The sequence below is a fragment of the Pogoniulus pusillus genome, chromosome 40, assembly GCF_015220805.1.
Source record: "Pogoniulus pusillus isolate bPogPus1 chromosome 40, bPogPus1.pri, whole genome shotgun sequence".
Lineage (NCBI taxonomy): Eukaryota > Metazoa > Chordata > Aves > Piciformes > Lybiidae > Pogoniulus > Pogoniulus pusillus.
In genome coordinates this window covers 7,377,741-7,395,207 of record NC_087303.1, presented here as the reverse complement: position 1 = coordinate 7,395,207, position 17,467 = coordinate 7,377,741, and the positions used below count along the sequence as shown (strand labels likewise).

The following is a 17,467-nucleotide window of genomic DNA, read 5'->3' as shown; positions in this document are numbered from 1 at the left end:
CTGCACAGGAGCACACCCAGGCAGGTTTTGAAAGTCTGCAGAGAAGCAGATTCCAGAACCTCTCTGGGCAGCCTGCTCCAGGCCTTCAGCACTCCCACACCAAAGAAGTTTCTCCTGATGTGAAGTTGTAATATGAAGATTTGGCTTCTGCACAATAAGGCTTTCCTAATCTGCAAGATAAGAAGGTACAGCCGTAGCTGGCAGGAGCCAGGAGTGTCCATGACCAAGATAACCGAGTGGGACAGGGAGCACAGGCAGGGTCCAGACGCCCCTGGCTGACGTTCCAAGCTCTGCACCCTCACACCAAAGCAGTTTCTCCTCCTGTGGAGCTGAAACCTTCTCTGCTCCAGTTTGTGTCCATTGCTCCTTGGCTCATTGCTGCTGAGCACACAACAGAGGCTGGCCCTAGCCCAGCCCCCCACCCTCACCCATTTGCACTCCCTGCTCAGATCTCCGCTCAGCCTCCTCCAGACTGAACACCCCCAGGGCTCTCAGCCTCTCTTGCAGGAGAGATGCTCAGGTCCCCCAATTGCCCTTCTGGCTCTCTGCTGGACTCTCTCCAGCAGGTCTCTGTCTCTCCTGAACTGGAGATCTCAAATCTGGACACGGTATTCCAGGAGTGGCCTCAGCAGGGCACAGCAGAGGGGCAGCAGAACCTCCCTAGCCCTGCTGATGCCCCCCAGGCTGCCATTGGCTCTCTTGCCCACAAGGGCACATTGCTGCCCATGCAGAACTTGCTGCCCACCAGCACCCCAAGGCCTTTCTCCACAGAGCTGCTCTCCAGCAGGGCAGCCCTAACCTGTCCTGGTGCCTGCCGTTACCCCTCTCCAGGTGCAGGACCCTGCACTTGTCCTTGCTGAGCTCCATGAGCTTTGTTCTCTCAGCCTGCCCTGATGTGGGTGGATGCAGCACAGCCTGGGGGCTGTCAGCACCCCCCCGGCTCTGTACCATCAGTGACCTTGCTGGGGGTGCACTCAGTGCCCTCACCCCGGCCCTGGGCACTGAACACAACTGGACCCAGTCCTGGTCTCTGGGGAGCACCATGGGCACAGGCCTCCAGCTTGATCTGTGCCGTTGATGACAACTCTGAACGAACTCTGCTGTGGCCAAGACAAAGGCAGAAGAGGTGAAGGTGAGGATCAGCTGGGGCACGGCAGGGGGCACGGCAGGGGGCACGGCAGGGCTGAGGGCTGCGCCAGGGGAGCTCAGCAGAGGCCCTGTGTGCTGCCACCAGTGGCCTGCGCCTGCGGAGAGGCAGCTCCTGTCAGAGGCTCTCCCGATGGCTTTGGGAAGGGATCGCAGCTCAGCCGCACCTCAGCACGCAGCGACCCCCAGGTGCTGGGGCTGGGACACCTGGGGGCATCCAGGCCAAACCCCCGGCAGGTTGCCCAGAGGGGCCCTGTCCTGCCTGCCCCCAGCAGTGCTCTCCAGCCCTCTGCTCATCTCCAAGCTGCCCCTGGGCAGGTTTGCGCTGGGTGTCAGGAAAACAGCAGGAGCGGTCAGGGCCGGAAGGAGCTGCCCGGGGAGGTGCTGGAGCCTGCGGCTGCTGGGAGGCCGTTTGGATGCGGTGCTTGGGGACACGGTTCGGGGTGAGCCTCGCAGAGCAGGGGTTGGGCTTGGAGGTCCTGAGGGGCTCTGCCGCCTGAATGTTTCTGTCGCTCTGTGACCTCGGTGAGCCCCTCCGGACCCCCTCCAGCAGGCGGCGGAGCATGGCGGGGGGGGCCTGGCGGGAGGGGGCTGGTGGGGGGGGCTGGCGGAGGGGGCTGGAGGGAGGGGCTGGAGGGAGGAGCTGGAGGGAGGGGCTGGAGGGAGGGGCTGGCGGGGGGGGCTGGCGGAGGGGCGTGGCGGGGGGGGCTGGAGGGAGGGGCTGGCGGGGGGGCTGGCGGGGGGGGGGTGGCGGGAGGGGCGTGGCAGGGGGGGCTGGAGGGAGGGGCTGGCGGGGGGGGCTAGGAGGGAGGGGCTGGCGGGGGGGGGCTGGCGGGAGGGGCGTGGCAGGGGGGGCTGGAGGGAGGGGCGTGGCAGGGGGGGCTGGAGGGCGGGGCTGGCGGGGGGGGCTGTCGGCGGAGCCTGCCGGGAGGAGCAGCCTCAGTTCCGCACAGCCCTGCCCGTGCCCCGGCCCGGCCCCGGCTCCCGCCGCGCACAGCCCTGCTCGCTATGGAGCTGGAGGAAGAGTCCGGTGAGGCGCCGAGGCTGCAGGGAAGGCGAACGCAGCCTCTGAGGGCCGGCCCCGGCCCGGGTCTGGCTCCGGACCCTCTGGGCCCAGCGGCTGCTGACGCTTGGACGGGGCCGATGCTGCCCACGCCAGGCCTGCTGCTGCTGTGGGTGAGGTCTGGGCTGTGGGCGGTGAATCCTCGGCGTCAGTCGAGGCCAGGGAGTGAGGAGACTGAGAGCAGCCCTGCAGAGGAGGACTTGGGCTGCTGGTGGGGGAGGAGCTGGGCGGGAGGCAGCAGTGGGCACTGCCAGCCCAGAAGGCCGAGGGCAGCCTGGGCTGCATCCAGAGCAGCGTGGGCAGAGCTGCAGAGAGGGATCCTGCCCCTCTGCTCTGCCCTGGGGACAGCTCACCCGCAGGGCTGGGGCCCCAGCAGAGGAAGGGCCTGGAGCTGCTGGAGAGGGTCCAGAGGAGGCCGTGAAGATGCTCAGAGGGATGGAGAAGCTCTGCGGTGGGCACAGGCTGGGAGAGTTGAAGCTGTTCAGCTCCAGGGAGACCTTAGAGCTGCATTTCAGTATCTGCAGGGGAGCTGTAGGAGACCAGGGGAGGGACTGTTCAGAAGGGGCTGTGGTGGTAGGTTTGGAACTGGAGCAGGGCAGACTTAGGTTCCCATCAGGAGGTTCTGCAGAATAGGGGTGATGAGACACTGGCACAGGCTGCCCTGGGCTGTGGTTGTGGCCCCAGGCCTGGGAACATTCAAGCTCAGCCTTGCTGTGTCCCTGTGCAGCCTGCTCTGGTTGGAGCTGTGTCTGCTGCCTGCAGGGGCTGGCTCAAGATGAGCTCGGAGGGTCCCTTCCAGCCCGACGCAAGCTGTGGTCCCAGGTCCTGGCCGAAGTGACTCCAGGTGGCTGCAGCCTCGCTCCAGCTGTGGCTCTTGGCTCAGCTGACTTCAGATGGAGGCTTCCAGGACTGCTGTGGGCAGGGGCTCAGGACAAGGCTCTGCTGTGCACATGGTGCTGCTTTGGAGGCCTCGCTGGTTACAGCCTTGGGCTCCCTGTGCCTGTGGAGCAGACTCTGGTGGTTTTCTTCGGTGTTCTACAGCACCACAGCCGTGGGGAGGATTTTCCTTTTCCTTTGGTACAGTTTCTGTCTCTTGCTTTTTTCTGGGAGTGCACTTGGGCTGGTCCTGTGTTAAGCCAGAGAGCCCCCAGCCCTGGCTGCTCTTCCAGGCAGCTGATGAGTGCAGAGCTCAGCCCTCTGGAGGAGGAGGTCTTTAGTTTTCAGCTGTTCTGGTGACCCAAACTGGCTAGTGGAGGGGAAAGGTGCTCACAGGTGGCAGAGCTGAGATGGAAAGAAGGATTAGGTCCTCCCTTCCTTCCTTCCTAGTGACTCAGTATAAAGCCTGCTCATTGTGACCTGGGGTACACCACCTTAACCAGCTGTGGGCTGCTCCAGCTCCTGACCTGGCTGCTGAGCCAGCAGAGCACCAGTGCACCTGGATCTGGAATCAAGACCTGAATGTGATAATGTCTGGGCAAAGAGAGAGGCAAAGAAGAAAGGATGAAGGAAGCCAGGTCTGGCTCCCTGGTGTCACCCCACAAACAGCTCCCCTGGCTCTGTCTTCTGGCTGCTGCTCTTCCTCGCTGAGAACATGAGAATGTGGTTTGTAGAGAATCATGGAATGCTTCGGGTGGGGAAGGGCCATTAAAGGTCCTCTAGTCCAAGGCCATGCAGACAGCAGGGACCTTCAATCACACGAAGCTGCTCAGACGTTAGTAGCTATTGGAGACAATTCACATGATGCCTGCTTGCACTGAGGCTGCCTCACTGCTGGCTGCCTGGGCTCTGTTCGCCAGCTTGGTAACTCCCCAGCCCCTGCACACTGACCTGACTTAGGAGATGTTCCTTCAGGGCTCACAGGCACCGTGCTGGGCACGCTGCTTCCTCAGGCATGGCACTGCACTCCCTGGCATCTCCCTCCAGCGAAAGCAGAGTGGAAGGAGCTTTGGTTCAGCCTGGGGCAGTGAATGTGTCAGCATCCCCCGGGCTGCCCCGAGGCAGCTGGGACAGTGCTGCTGTCATCACTGGCTCTGTGGAGACCTCCCTCATGGCAGCTGCAGGAGGTGTCCTGCTGGCTGCCTCTGGCTGCTCCCTGCCTTGGCTCACATCTCACTCACCACAAACTTCACAGTGGGTTCAGAGCCTGCCCTGATGAATGGTTGCAAACAAAGGGCAGGTGGCTCAGTGCCCTGCCTGGGGGGTGGTGTTCTCCTGCCTGCCAGTGCTGGTGGTGCTAACCAGGGCTGCCTTCTCTGTCCTGCCAGATCTTCGGGATCCAGAGCGCTTAGTGCAGTGCCCTTACGACAAGCACCACCAGATCAGAGCCTGTCGCTTCCCCTACCACCTGGTGAAGTGCAGGAAGGTAAGGTGCAGAGTTGGCACCCTGAGATATGTGACTTGCATGTCCTCATCTTTGGGTAAGCTTCTGACAGCCCAGCCCTGAGCCACAGAGCTGCTGCAGGCAGTGGAACATCTCCCTGTGAGGGAGCTGGGGCTGCTTGGAGCAGAGGAGCCTGAGGGCTGCCCTCAGTGCTGCTGCTAAAGATGTGCAGGGCAGGAGCCAGGCTCTGCTCAGGGATGGCCAGTGACAGGACAAGGGGCAGGGGGTGCCAGCTGGAGCAGAGGAGGTGCCATAGGAACAGAAGGGAAAACTTTCTCACTGCAAGGGTGACACAGCCCTGGAGCAGGCTGCCCAGAGAGGTTGTGGAGTCTCCTGCTCTGGAGACATTCAAGACCCCCCTGGATGTGTTCCTGTGTGCCCTGCCCTGGGTGCTCCTGCTCTGGCAGGGGGCTGGACTGGATAAGCTCTGGAGGTCCCTTCCAGCCCCTGACACTCTGTGACTGAAATGTTTAGGTTTAGAGTTGTGGAATAGGTGAGAAGGGCCCTTCAGAAGTCATCTTACCCTGCTCCACTGCAGTCAGCAGGGACATCTCCACCTAGGTCAGGCTGCTCAGAGCCACATCAAGCCTGACCTTGAATGATTCCAGGGATGGGACCTCCACCACCTCTCTGGGGAACCTGTTCCAGTGTTCCACCATCCTGAGAGCAAAGTTCTGAGCCAGTGCATTTGTGCAGCAGCAGCAGCAGCCCAGATGCTTCTCGTACTGTGCCAGTTGCATCTCCCAGCCCTCTCCTAGCTTTTGGTTACAGTCTCTCAAGTCCAGCTCTGGAAATAGTGAGTCTGTGAGCAGCAGTTTGGGTGCCCCCTAAGGTGCCAAGGCCTACTCCAAAGCCAAGTGTCTGACCCTTGTCTCACAGACATTAGTACCTGAGTCAGAGATCCTTCATGGCTGGGTCAGGGAGAAGATTCTGGTCTCTCCCAGCAGCTGCTCTGGAGGTCAGATACATTTGTCCACTTGCCATTGACAAGAGAGCTCAGCCTGAGTGAAGTGCAGCCCTTTGGCTCAGAGCTCAGCCTGCAGAGGAGGAGGCTGCAGGGAGACCTCCCTGCTCTCTACAGCTCCCTGAAAGGAGGCTGGAGCTGGATCGGGGTTGGGCTCTTCCCCTAGTCGAAAGTGACAGGACCAGAAGAAATGGCCTCAGGTTGTGCCAGGGAAGGTTTAGGTGTCCTAAACCTCAGGTTGGGCATGAGGAGCAATTTCTTCACTGAGAGGGTTGCCAAGGCCTGGGGTTGGGAATGGTTTCAGTGTGCTTCAACCCCTCGGCCCCACTGCCAAGGCTGGAGCTCAGCCCAGGTGGCTTCATTTCAGTCAGCTCAAGGGGACTCAGTTTAGTTTTCCCTCTGTTCTTCTAAGTGTCTGATCTGATCAACACAGGGCCCAGTCATGGAACCACAGAGAGGTCTGGGCTGGAAGGCACCTCCAAAGCTCATCCAGTCCAGTCCCCTGCAGCAGGCTGCCCACAGTCCTGTCCAGCCTCACCCTGACTTTCTTCAGGGACAAGGCCTCAACTCTCTCTGTCTAACCTGTTGCAGAGTTCCAGCACCCTCCTGGTGCAGAACTTGTTCCTCACATCCAATCTCAATCTGTTCTGCTCTACTTCGAAGCCATTGCCCTGGTCCTGTCCCTGCAGGCCTTTGGGAGCAGTCCCTCTGCAGCCTGCTTGCAGCCCCTTCAGGTACTGGCAGGCAGCTCTAAGGTCTCCCTGGAGCCTTCCTCAGGCTGAACACCCTCAGCTCCCTCAGCCTGTCCCCATAGCAGAAGTTCTCCATCCTCTGATCAGCTTGGTGGCCTCCTCTGAACCCTCTGCAGCAGCTCCAGGTCCTTCCTGTGCTGAGGGCTCCAGAGCTGCAGGTGAGGCCACCCCAGAGCAGAGTGGAGGGCCAGGGGAAGTACAGACTGGATACTAGGAGGAAGTTCTTCCCAGAGAGAGTGAGTGGCATTGGGATGGGCTGCCCAGGGAGGTGCTGGAGGCACCACCTCTGGAGGTGCTGAAAAAAAGACTGGATGAGGCACTTAGTGCCTTGGTGTGGGTGACTGGCCAGGGCTGGGTGCTAGGTTGGACTGGATGAGTCTGGAGCTCTCTTCCAACCTGGCTGATTCTGTGATCCTGTGACCTCCTCTCTCCAGCCCTGCCCACCTTGTTCGGTCTCCTAAAGCAGCATCACAAACGTGCTTGGGGGTTTTGCCTGGGTTAGGAGGGCAGGGGGGAGCTGTGGAGCTGTAGTAATGGTTTGGGGGTTGCTTTGTGCAGAGCCACCCCGAGGTGGCCAAGCAGTTGGCCACCTGCCCCTTCAACGCTCGCCACCTGGTCCCGCACCACCGCCTCGGCGACCACATCATCAAGTGCAGTGACAAAGGCTTCCTGGAGCAAGACATAGGTAAGGAACCTTCTGGCTGTGTGCACTCCTTGGGGGTCCCTTTGTCAGGGGAGCTCCCAGAGTAAGCCAGGCAGAGGAGTTCACTCTGTTGCCTGAGCTGCTGTGGGAGCCTCCTCTGCTTGGACTCCTGGGGTGGGTTCCTGAGGGGGCTGCAGGTTCTGGTACCAACCTTCTTTGTGCAGGAAAAGATCATGCCCTGCACTGTGCAGGCTGAAGTAGCTGCAGCAGCAGCTGAGCTGCTTACCTGAGCAGGGCCCAGGCCTCTGTTTGTGGAGGCCTGAGCAGTGCTGCTGAGGGCAAGCAGGTGCCTGAGCTCTGAAAGCCCTCAGCTCTCCTGCCCCAGGGCAGCCTGACTCACCTCCTCTGGCAGGCTGCTCTGCTGCTGCACTCACTTCATCTGCAGTGCAGTGAAGCTTTCAGCCTCCTGGGCAGAGGCAAGGTGGGGCCTGCCCAGCACTCCCCAAGCACTTCAGACAGGTCTGTGCTGTGCAGAGCCTTTGGCACACTGCAGTGCAGCCAGAGGAGTCTCTGCTCCAGGGCTGCTGTCAGGCCAGCAGAGATCCCTGCAGCCACTGAGCACTGCTGCTGCAGGGGCCCAGGGGACATAGCCTTGTCCTGCTTGTGCAGGAAGGTGAATCCCAAGCTGCTGGGTTTCAGAGCTTGGCTCCTGGCTGCACTCCCTGGGGTTTGCTCTAGAGCCAGGAGATGTTTCACAGCCTGGTGCAAAGCTGCTCCTGCCTGTGGAGCAGGCCCAGCAGCTGCTGCCTGAGCTCTCTCTCTCCCTGCAGTGAGTCAGTCCTGTGGCTCCCAGGGGAAGGCTGTCAGCACCTGGCAGGCACCTCCGTGTGATGAAGACTGGGAAACAGGTGAGGAAGCTTCCCCAGCTGGCAGGCTGCTACCTTCTCCCTGGGCCTGTCCTCCAGCTCCACTTGGGGCAGGGGGAGCCCAGAGGGGCTGCACTGGTAGCACACTTGCTGAGGCCCATTCCTGGCCCTCTCAGGCTTTCCCTGGCACAGAGCCCTGCCCAGCCTGCTGGGGGGATTCATCTCCAACATAAGGCTTTGTACCTTCTGTGGAGTGCTGGCCAGGGGAACTGGGTGACTTTTGTGCTCCTCAGGTGAGAGTGAAGCAGATGAAGTCATCACCAGAGAATGGTTCAGGTTGGAAGGGTCCTCAAGGATCAGCCAGTTCCAAGCCCTGCCATAGGCAGGGTCACCTCCCACTGGAACAGGTCACTCAAGGCCTCAGACCAACTTCTGCTCCCTCTTGAATGTGCAGGATGTGGAGCAGGCTGCCCAGGGAGGGGCTGCAGTCAGCAGCCCTGCAGGGGTGCAGCAGACCGCTGGACTTGGGGCCATGGTTTAGCGGCCCTGGGGGTGTTGGGTTGAAGGCTCTGGGGTCTAAGAAGGCTTTTCCAACCCAGACAGTCTCCTAAGTAGGCAGAGATGTTCCTGTTCTGCTGTGGGCTTTTGGTCCTGACCCATGACCTCTCTTTGCCTTGCAGAGCAGCAGGAGCAGTCTGAGTCTCTTTTTATCTGGGGTGAGACCAACTCTGGCATCAGCAGGTACTGATTTACTTCCTGGCAGCAGTGCCCTGTGTGCAGCCTGTGCCCAGCCCAGCCTGGCACTGCTGCTGTGCAAACCCTGCAGAAGATGAGCACTGAACCTTCTCAGTGAGCTAATTCTGTGTTGCTGCTTCTCTCCTGTGTCTGGCCCACGCAGGAGGAGGCCCCCAGCAGGCCCAGAGCTGCTCTGCTGTGCTGTGCAATGCAGGTTCCTGCCTGTGCTCAGGCCCTGGGCAGTGGGCAGAGGAGAATCAGAATGGTAGGGGTTGGAAGGGATCTCTGGAGATCATCCAGTCCAAACCCCCTGCCAGAGCAGGGTCACCCAGGGTGGGGCACAGAGGAACAGATCCAGGAGGGCCTTGAACATCTCCAGAGATGGAGATTCCAGCACCTCTGTGGGCAGCCTGCTCCAGGGCTCTGCCAGCCTCGCAGTCAAGAAGTTCCTCCTCATGTTCAGATGGAGCTTCCTCTGTGCCCATTGCCTCTTGTCCTGTCTCTGGGGAGCACTGAGAAGAGCCTGGCCCCATCCTCCTGACACCCACCCCTTGGGTAGGCATTGATCAGATCCCCCTCAGCCTCCTCTCCAGGCTCACCAGCCCCAGCTCCTCAGCCTCTCCTCATGAGAGCTGTTCCAGTGCCCTCAGTGGCCTTGCTCTGGACTCCCTGCAGTACTTCTCTGTCCTTGAGCTGGAGAGCCCAGAACTGGGCACAGTACTCCAGGTGAGGCCTCCCCAGGATGGAGTGGAAGGAGAAGAGAACCTCCCTTGCTCTGCTGGCCTCCTGATGCACCCCAGGATGCCAGAGGTGAAAGTGCTGAGCCTTAATGCTGCCATTGAAGATGTGGCCACATGTCTGCCTCTGGAGCAGTGCTGAGCTTCTGTGGAGCTAAGGGATAGGTGGCAGCCCCCTGTGACCTCCTGCCACCCTAGGCTGGGCTGGTGGCAAGGCCCTGTGCCAGCAGACATCTCTCCTGCCCCTTGCACAGCCTAAGCACAGTCTGGGGTTGGTGGGGAGCAGCTGGAACTGGTTGTAGCTGCCTGGACTGGTTTCACTGATCTGGGGATTCTGTCTGGGTTGTGCAGAAGGTGTGAAGGAGCCACCAGAGCTGCCAGAGAACCTTTTGGCTGAGCCATGGCCAGCAGCAGTCCTGCCCTGGGCAGCTCTGCAGGAGCTCAGTCATGGTGCAGCTCCCTTCTCCCCCAGGCCCAGCACGGTGCTGTCCTGTGTCACTTGTCAGAGCCCTGAGGACAAGTGCCTGGTGTGAGCCCACAGAGAGCTCTGCACAGGGGCAGGGCACTGCCCCTTATGGCCCTGCCCCCCTGCTCTGGCCAGAGCAGAGTGAGTCAGGAGAATTAGCACAGAGACACAGAAGGGATTGAGTTGGAAGGGACCTTCAGGAGCATCCAGTGCCAACCCCCTGCCATGGGCAGGGACAGCTCCCACCAGCACAGGGTGCTCAAGGCTTCATCCAGCCTGGTCCTGAGCACCTCTGGGGAGGTTGTGGAACACAGAAGCACCCAATGTGATTGAAGATCTTTGATCACATTCAATGCTTCTGTGCTCCACAACCTCCTTGGGCAACCTGTGCCAGGGTCTCCCCACCCTCAACCTGTGCCAGTCTCTCCCCATCCTCACTCTCAGCAATTCCTTCCTCCTCTCCACTCTCACTCTCCCCTCTCCCACCTCCAAGCCATTGTCCCTCCTCCTGCCGCTCCCAGCCCTTGGCAAAAGAACCTTTTCACTTCCAGGGCCACCTCTGAAGACAAGAACCAGCTGCCCAGCAGAGTTCGTGCCCCCAAGTCCTCCCCATTCCCTCAGGTGCCATGGAAAAGCTGTAAGTAGCCTGCGAGTGGCCTCGGCACTGTCACTTCTGCCCTAGTGGCAGCTGTTGGCATCTCTGGCTTCAGCAGCAGCCTGTGGGCACCGCTGCATGGGCAGGAGGGGTGGGGTACAGCAGCAGCTGCTGAGGGAGGCTGGTGCTTGGGGCATGCTCTGTGCCCTATGTGCCATGCTACAGAGGCTTCTTCTCCCCAGAAAGCTCCTGGGTGCCCCCTGCAAGCCCCTGAGGCCCAGACCAGCAGAGGCTGTGCCAGCTCCTCCCAGGCCGCGGGTCCCAGCAGGTGAAGCTCAGAGCCTGCTCCTGAGAGCCTCTCTGGCCCCGGAGGCGTTGGCAGCCGCACCACGGCCAGTGGGGGTTGGGGCAGCAGGGAGGGAGGGGGAGCAGTGGATGAAGTCACTAAACTGCTTGTCTGGGCCTGTGGGAGGGTCTGTGTCCAGCAGCAGACTCTGGGCAGGGCCGGGAGGTGCAGGATGGGATCCAACACACAAGGAGCCAGGCAGGGTTTGTGTCCAGAGCTGCTGCCTCCCTTCTGGAGAGTTCTGCACCTCCTGAATGCCTCCTGTGTGGGCATCGCCCACAGCTGGGCCAGCAGGGGCAGCCTTGGGGGGGTTACAGTTTGGTTCTGTTCAGATTCTTGTTGGCAATTTACAATAAAAAGGTTCTGAAAGCTCTTAGGCTTCCCCTGTTGGCTTCAGAGCTCTGCAGAGTCCTTACCCTCTGGTTCTGCTGAGGCAGGGCAGGGCTGGCACCAGCAGAGTGCCAGAGGCTCTCCATGAACCCCTCTGCTGCCCCCGGGGAAGGGCAGGGGAAGAAGGCAGAGAGGCTGTTGGGGGGGACAGGAGCTGAGCCAGCTGAGGTGGAAAGGGGAACAATGCCATGGGGTAGAGACAGCCTGGATCCCAACCCTGGTGGCGCCACTGACACCACTGCTGCTGGGGGCAGGCACTGGGCAAGTCCCAGCCTGGACTCAGCAGAGGTTGGGAGCTGGATTCAGGAACAGCGATGGGGATGGAAGGCAGAAGGGACAGAGTCCTGCTGGGACACGGCCAGGGAAGGACTGGGTTCAGCCTGGGCATCCCACAGCTTGCTCTAGCAGATGCCACCCATGGGCTGCAGTCCCTTGATAGGCACTTGAGGCTCACCTGTCCTGGCTGCTCCTCCCTACAGCTGCCACCTCTGCCCTCCTGCCCCCCAGGGTGTGATGTGAGCTGTGGCATTGCCCTTGGTGTGCCCAGGAGCAAGTCCAGGACAGCCTCTCTGCAGCCAGCCCTTGGCAGGAGCTCTCCCCATCAGCTTCTCCTTGCTAACAGCAACCCCTGGCAGTGCCAACCTGCCCTGAACTGCAGCAGGAGCCTCAGTGAGCAGAGGCCAAGCTGGGCAAGGCCAGCTCTGGGCAGCTCAGCTCTGCTGTGCCTCACAGCAGCACAGCTCAGAGCCTGCTGACACTCAGCCGTGATTTGTGCCCCAGGGGCAGTGGTGCCAGCTCTCAGCCCAGCCTCTGTGGCAGGCTGCAGAAGCTCCTTGGCAGGGTTTGGGGCAGAGCATTCTCAGGGCCCCGCAGAGTTAAGCAGCATTGGAGGCAGCTGGGGCAGGGCCTAAGCTCACCGCAGGAGAGGTGACCCTGGGCACAGCTGCTCCAGGGCTCATGCAGGCTCAGCTCTGCCAGGCTGGAGAGGACCAGCTGGGCTTGGCCACAGCAAGCAGGGCACAGGGACCACGAGGGGTGGGTTTGTGCTGCAGGCTGGGCACAGCCAGCACACAGCTGGGACTGGGCCAGGTCCTCAGGCATGTCCTAATCCTGCCACTGCCTCTGAACTGCTGGGCACCAGACCGCGACTGCTGGGCACCAGACCGCGACTGCTGGGCACCAGAGGGACTGCTCCCTGTGAGGGTCCCATGCCTGAGCGCCCTGAGTGTGTCCAGCTCCAGCCCTGGGCTGTTTGAGCTTGCCACAGGACAAAGCCCTCATTGGCAGTGTGGGACATGGGACCTGGGGGCAGAGCTGTGCCCACCCACTCCAGGGCACATCCCAGAGGCCCTAAGGGTTTCCACAGAGCTCTTCCCCCTGCCCTGGCCTGGCCAGAGCCTCCCTGACTGCAGGGAGCAGAAGGACCCAGCCTGGAGATCCTGGGATGGCCACGGGCAGCAGCTCACAGACCTGCCCCCAGCCTGTGCCTGGCACCTCCGCGGACCCAGCTGGCCTGCCCTTGCCACTGTCCATCTGTAGACCTGTCCCAGGGTGAGACAATAGGGTTAAAAGTCTTCTGGGGACTGAAGATCGTTCTTCAACCCCACAGTGCTGCTACCTTGTTACGAGCTCACAAGGACGGCAGCTCGCTCTGCTTTCCCCCTGCTGCCCTGCGAGCGTGGCAGGGCAGAGCAGGTGAGCGGCAGGGCAGAGCAGGTGAGCGGCAGAGCAGAGCAGGTGAGCGGCAGAGCAGAGCAGGTGAGCGGCAGGGCAGAGCAGGTGAGCGGCAGAGCAGAGCAGGTGAGCGGCAGGGCAGAGCAGGTGAGCGGCAGGGCAGAGCAGGTGAGCGGCAGGGCAGAGCAGGTGAGCGGCAGAGCAGAGCAGGTGAGCGGCAGGGCAGAGCAGGTGAGCGGCAGGGCAGAGCAGGTGAGCGGCAGAGCAGGGCAGGTGAGCGGCAGGGCAGAGCAGGTGAGCGGCAGAGCAGAGCAGGTGAGCAGCAGGGCAGGTGAGTGGCAGAGCAGAGCAGGTGAGCAGCAGGGCAGGTGAGTGGCAGAGCAGAGCAGGTGAGCGGCAGGGCAGAGCAGGTGAGCGGCAGAGCAGAGCAGGTGAGCGGCAGGGCAGAGCAGGTGAGCGGCAGGGCAGAGCAGGTGAGCAGCAGAGCAGAGCAGGTGAGCAGCAGGGCAGGTGAGTGGCAGAGCAGAGCAGGTGAGCGGCAGGGCAGAGCAGGTGAGCAGCAGAGCAGAGCAGGTGAGCGGCAGGGCAGAGCAGGTGAGCGGCAGAGCAGGTGAGCGGCAGGGCAGAGCAGGTGAGCGGCAGAGCAGAGCAGGTGAGCGGCAGGGCAGAGCAGGTGAGCGGCAGAGCAGGTGAGCAGCAGAGCAGGTGAGCGGCAGGGCAGAGCAGGTGAGCGGCAGAGCAGAGCAGGTGAGCGGCAGGGCAGGTGAGCGGCAGAGCAGAGCAGGTGAGCGGCACAGCAGGTGAGCAGCAGGGCAGGTGAGCAGCAGGGCAGGTGAGCGGCAGGGCAGAGCAGGTGAGCAGCAGGACAGAGCAGGTGAGCGGCAGAGCAGGTGAGCGGCAGGGCAGAGCAGGTGAGCAGCAGGACAGAGCAAGTGAGCAGCAGGACAGAGCAGGTGAGTGGTAGAGCAGATGAGAGGCAGAGCAGGTGAGCAGCAGGACAGAGCAGGTGAGTGGCAGAGCAGGTGAGCAGCAGGACAGAGCAGGTGAGCGGCAGAGCAGGTGAGCAGCAGGGCAGGTGAGCAGCAGGGCAGGTGAACGGCAGGGCAGAGCAGGTGAGCAGCAGGACAGAGCAGGTGAGCGGCAGAGCAGGTGAGCGGCAGGGCAGAGCAGGTGAGCAGCAGGACAGAGCAGGTGAGCGGCAGAGCAGGTGAGCAGCAGGACAGAGCAGGTGAGTGGCAGAGCAGGTGAGCAGCAGGACAGAGCAGGTGAGCGGCTGGGCAGGTGAGCGGCAGGGCAGAGCAGGTGAGCAGCAGGACAGAGCAGGTGAGCAGCAGGACAGAGCAGGTGAGTGGTAGAGCAGGTGAGAGGCAGAGCAGGTGAGCAGCAGGACAGAGCAGGTGAGTGGCAGAGCAGGTGAGCAGCAGGACAGAGCAGGTGAGCGGCAGAGCAGGTGAGCAGCAGGGCAGGTGAGCGGCAGGGCAGAGCAGGTGAGCAGCAGGACAGAGCAGGTGAGCGGCAGAGCAGGTGAGCGGCAGGGCAGAGCAGGTGAGCAGCAGGACAGAGCAGGTGAGCGGCAGAGCAGGTGAGCAGCAGGACAGAGCAGGTGAGTGGCAGAGCAGGTGAGCAGCAGGACAGAGCAGGTGAGCAGCAGGACAGAGCAGGTGAGCAGCAGGACAGAGCAGGTGAGCGGCTGGGCAGGTGAGCGGCAGGGCAGAGCAGGTGAGCAGCAGGACAGAGCAGGTGAGCAGCAGGACAGAGCAGGTGAGTGGTAGAGCAGGTGAGAGGCAGAGCAGGTGAGCAGCAGGACAGAGCAGGTGAGTGGCAGAGCAGGTGAGCAGCAGGACAGAGCAGGTGAGCGGCAGAGCAGGTGAGCAGCAGGGCAGGTGAGCAGCAGGGCAGGTGAGCGGCAGGGCAGAGCAGGTGAGCAGCAGGACAGAGCAGGTGAGCGGCAGAGCAGGTGAGCGGCAGGGCAGAGCAGGTGAGCAGCAGGACAGAGCAGGTGAGTGGCAGAGCAGAGCAGGTGAGTGGCAGGGCAGAGCAGGGGAGCGGCAGAGCAGGTGAGCGGCAGGGCAGGTGAGTGGCAGAGCAGGGCAGGTGAGCGGCAGGGCAGGTGAGCGGCAGAGCAGAGCAGGTGAGCGGCAGAGCAGGTGAGCGGCAGAGCAGAGCAGGTGAGCGGCAGGGCAGAGCAGAGCAGGTGAGCGGCAGAGCAAGTGAGCGGCAGAGCAGGTGAGTGGCAGAGCAGAGCAGGTGAGTGGCAGGGCAGAGCAGGGGAGCGGCAGAGCAGAGCAGGTGAGCGGCAGGGCAGGTGAGTGGCAGAGCAGGGCAGGTGAGCGGCAGGGCAGAGCAGAGCAGGTGAGCGGCAGAGCAGAGCAGGTGAGCGGCAGAGCAGAGCAGGTGAGTGGCAGGGCAGAGCAGAGCAGGTGAGCGGCAGGGCAGGTGAGCGGCAGAGCAGAGCAGGTGAGCGGCAGAGCAGGTGAGCAGCAGGGCAGGTGAGCAGCAGGGCAGGTGAGCGGCAGGGCAGAGCAGGTGAGCAGCAGGACAGAGCAGGTGAGCGGCAGAGCAGGTGAGCGGCAGGGCAGAGCAGGTGAGCAGCAGGACAGAGCAGGTGAGTGGCAGAGCAGGTGAGCGGCAGAGCAGGTGAGCAGCAGGACAGAGCAGGTGAGTGGCAGAGCAGGTGAGCAGCAGGACAGAGCAGGTGAGCAGCAGGACAGAGCAGGTGAGCGGCTGGGCAGGTGAGTGGCTGGGCAGAGCAGGTGAGCAGCAGGGCAGGTGAGCAGCTGGGCAGAGCAGGTGAGCGGCAGCCCTGCGGAGGCTTGTTGGGGCCTCTCTGGGTGGCAGAGGCACTGGGGGGGATGGGAGCGCTGGGGAGCGTTAGATTTGGTTTTTGGGTTGGGGGAAGACTCCAAGGGGGGTTGCCACGGGCGGGGTAGTTGCTCTGTAGTGCCTGGCTCTGCATCCTCTCTCTCTGAAGAGAATTCTGTTTTTTTTCTCCTGTTTGAGAGTTTAATTTTTGTCGCTGTCTGCAGAAACCCCACGACAGGATCAGAGGTGGCCCCTGCGGGGACGAGACGGCTGCTGGCTTGCGTGGGCTGAACTGGGCAAAACAGAGCTCAGGGGAAACGCTGCCCCTTAGTGAAGCTGGCATGGAGAGGGAAGGCTCGGGGGAGTGAGCCCTCCTGGGCGGCGGAGCGGGGAGAGGGAAGCAGCCAGGAGCGATCTGAAGGGTCTGAGGTGGCTGAAGGTGACAGGGGACCCCCGCCCCTGAAGCGGCCACGGCTCCTGCTGGTCCACAGCAGGGTGCCCAGCGGCACTGCCCGGGGCGAGCGGGAGGCGTGGGGTGGAGCGGGGCAGGCAAACCCCTGCGTGTTTGCCCCTCCGGATGGGCATCCGCGGGCGGTGCCAGCGCCGGCGGTGCCAGCGCCGGCGGTGCCAGCGCCGGCGGTGCCAGCGCCGGCGGCGCCAGCGCAGGCGGCTCCGGACGTGCCGATGGCTGCCTCTGGGCCCGCAGATCCCGGCCGCGCCCCGGAGATGGCGCCACGCAGAAGCAGCCTCCGCGGCGGGCTGGTGGCCGTGGCAGGCTGATGGCCGTGGCGAGCTGGTGGCCGTGGCGGGCTGGTGGCCGTGGCGGCCAACCTCTTGCTGGGCGCAGCCGCTCAGGGGATGAGCTGATGGCTCCAGAAGAAACGGCTGTGCCTCGGTACCCCTCTTGCCCCAGCCAGACGGCGAGTCTGCATTTGGAGTGTGTCCTGCTGGGCAAGATGCGGGGAGCGGCGGTGGAGAGCTCCTGCGGGGAGCGGCGATGGGGAGCTCCTGCCCACGCTGCGACCCAGCCTTGGCTTTGCAGTGGCGGAACTGGCGGCACCGAGCACGGCACGGGCAGGGCTCTACCTCCCTTCCCGCGCACTCCTGCCGGCTCTGCACGGGGGTAGCCAGCCAGGACTAGCGGCAAAGGGCAGTGTGTCCCCGCGGATCCCCGCCGAGTTTCCAGCGGAGGCAGAAGCGGCAGCGGCAGCCCTGGAGCCGAGTTCAAGCGGCAGGGCGAGCCGCAAGGGTGCTGGCGGTAGCGCCCCCTCTGGGCGGTGAGGCAGTGGTGAGGAGGGACGCTCCCGGTCGGGCAGTGGTGAGGAGGGACGCTCCCGGTCGGGCAGTGGTGAGGAGGGACGCTCCCGGTCGGGCAGTGGCTCCTGTGCACGGCACTGATCTCGTTTTCTTCCCTGTTCTGCCACCTGTTCCTCGGCCACCACCAGATCCTGCTTGTGCGTGGATGCTTTGATGCCTCTGCAATTGCTGTTGCCTCTGCCACAGAGCAGAGCTCTCAGCCCACCCTTGCTGGGCAGTGTGCTGAGCCCGGGCGGCTCTCTGACCGTGCCAGTCGGTAACGAGTTACTGGTGACATATTCCCATAACGTCCCCCATGCCCGTGCGGATCCACATCGGAATCAGTGGCCGGGGGGGTGAAAGCTCAAATACTGGAGGAGATTTCTGTGCAGTATCCTCTCGCACCACTCACTTCTCCCCTCCACCACAGGGGAGCCCAAAGCCCCCACACTGTGCCAGGAGGCTGCGCCCCCTGGGAGCCTTCAGAGAGCCTGTGGAAAGGGTGCCCTGTCCCCGTTGGCTGGCACAAGGAGTGTCCCTGGGGTAGCTCTGGGCTGGCAGATTGGTGATGCCAAGTGCCATTGTGGGGTCCCTTCGTGCCCCAACCTGCTG

The 17,467-nt window shown here is 62.7% G+C and overlaps 1 protein-coding gene across 2 annotated transcripts; it reads left to right on the top strand.

Moving 5' to 3' along the window:
* The first annotated feature begins 2,012 nt into the window (after window positions 1-2,012).
* On the top strand, window positions 2,013-15,881 carry LOC135191912 (gametocyte-specific factor 1-like). Of its 2 annotated transcripts, none has more exons than XM_064174589.1 (7): window positions 2,013-2,176; window positions 4,474-4,571; window positions 6,864-6,990; window positions 7,779-7,856; window positions 8,495-8,555; window positions 10,304-10,389; window positions 15,784-15,881. In XM_064174589.1, coding segments are annotated over exons 1-7 (474 nt in total). In that variant the 5' UTR covers window positions 2,013-2,154; the 3' UTR covers window positions 15,786-15,881. The 2 variants fall into 2 exon arrangements, with proteins under 2 accessions (XP_064030659.1, XP_064030658.1); XM_064174588.1 differs by lacking the exon at window positions 15,784-15,881 and adding an exon at window positions 10,590-11,066 and having other exon boundaries at window positions 2,014-2,176.
* The last annotated feature ends 1,586 nt before the right edge of the window (window positions 15,882-17,467 follow it).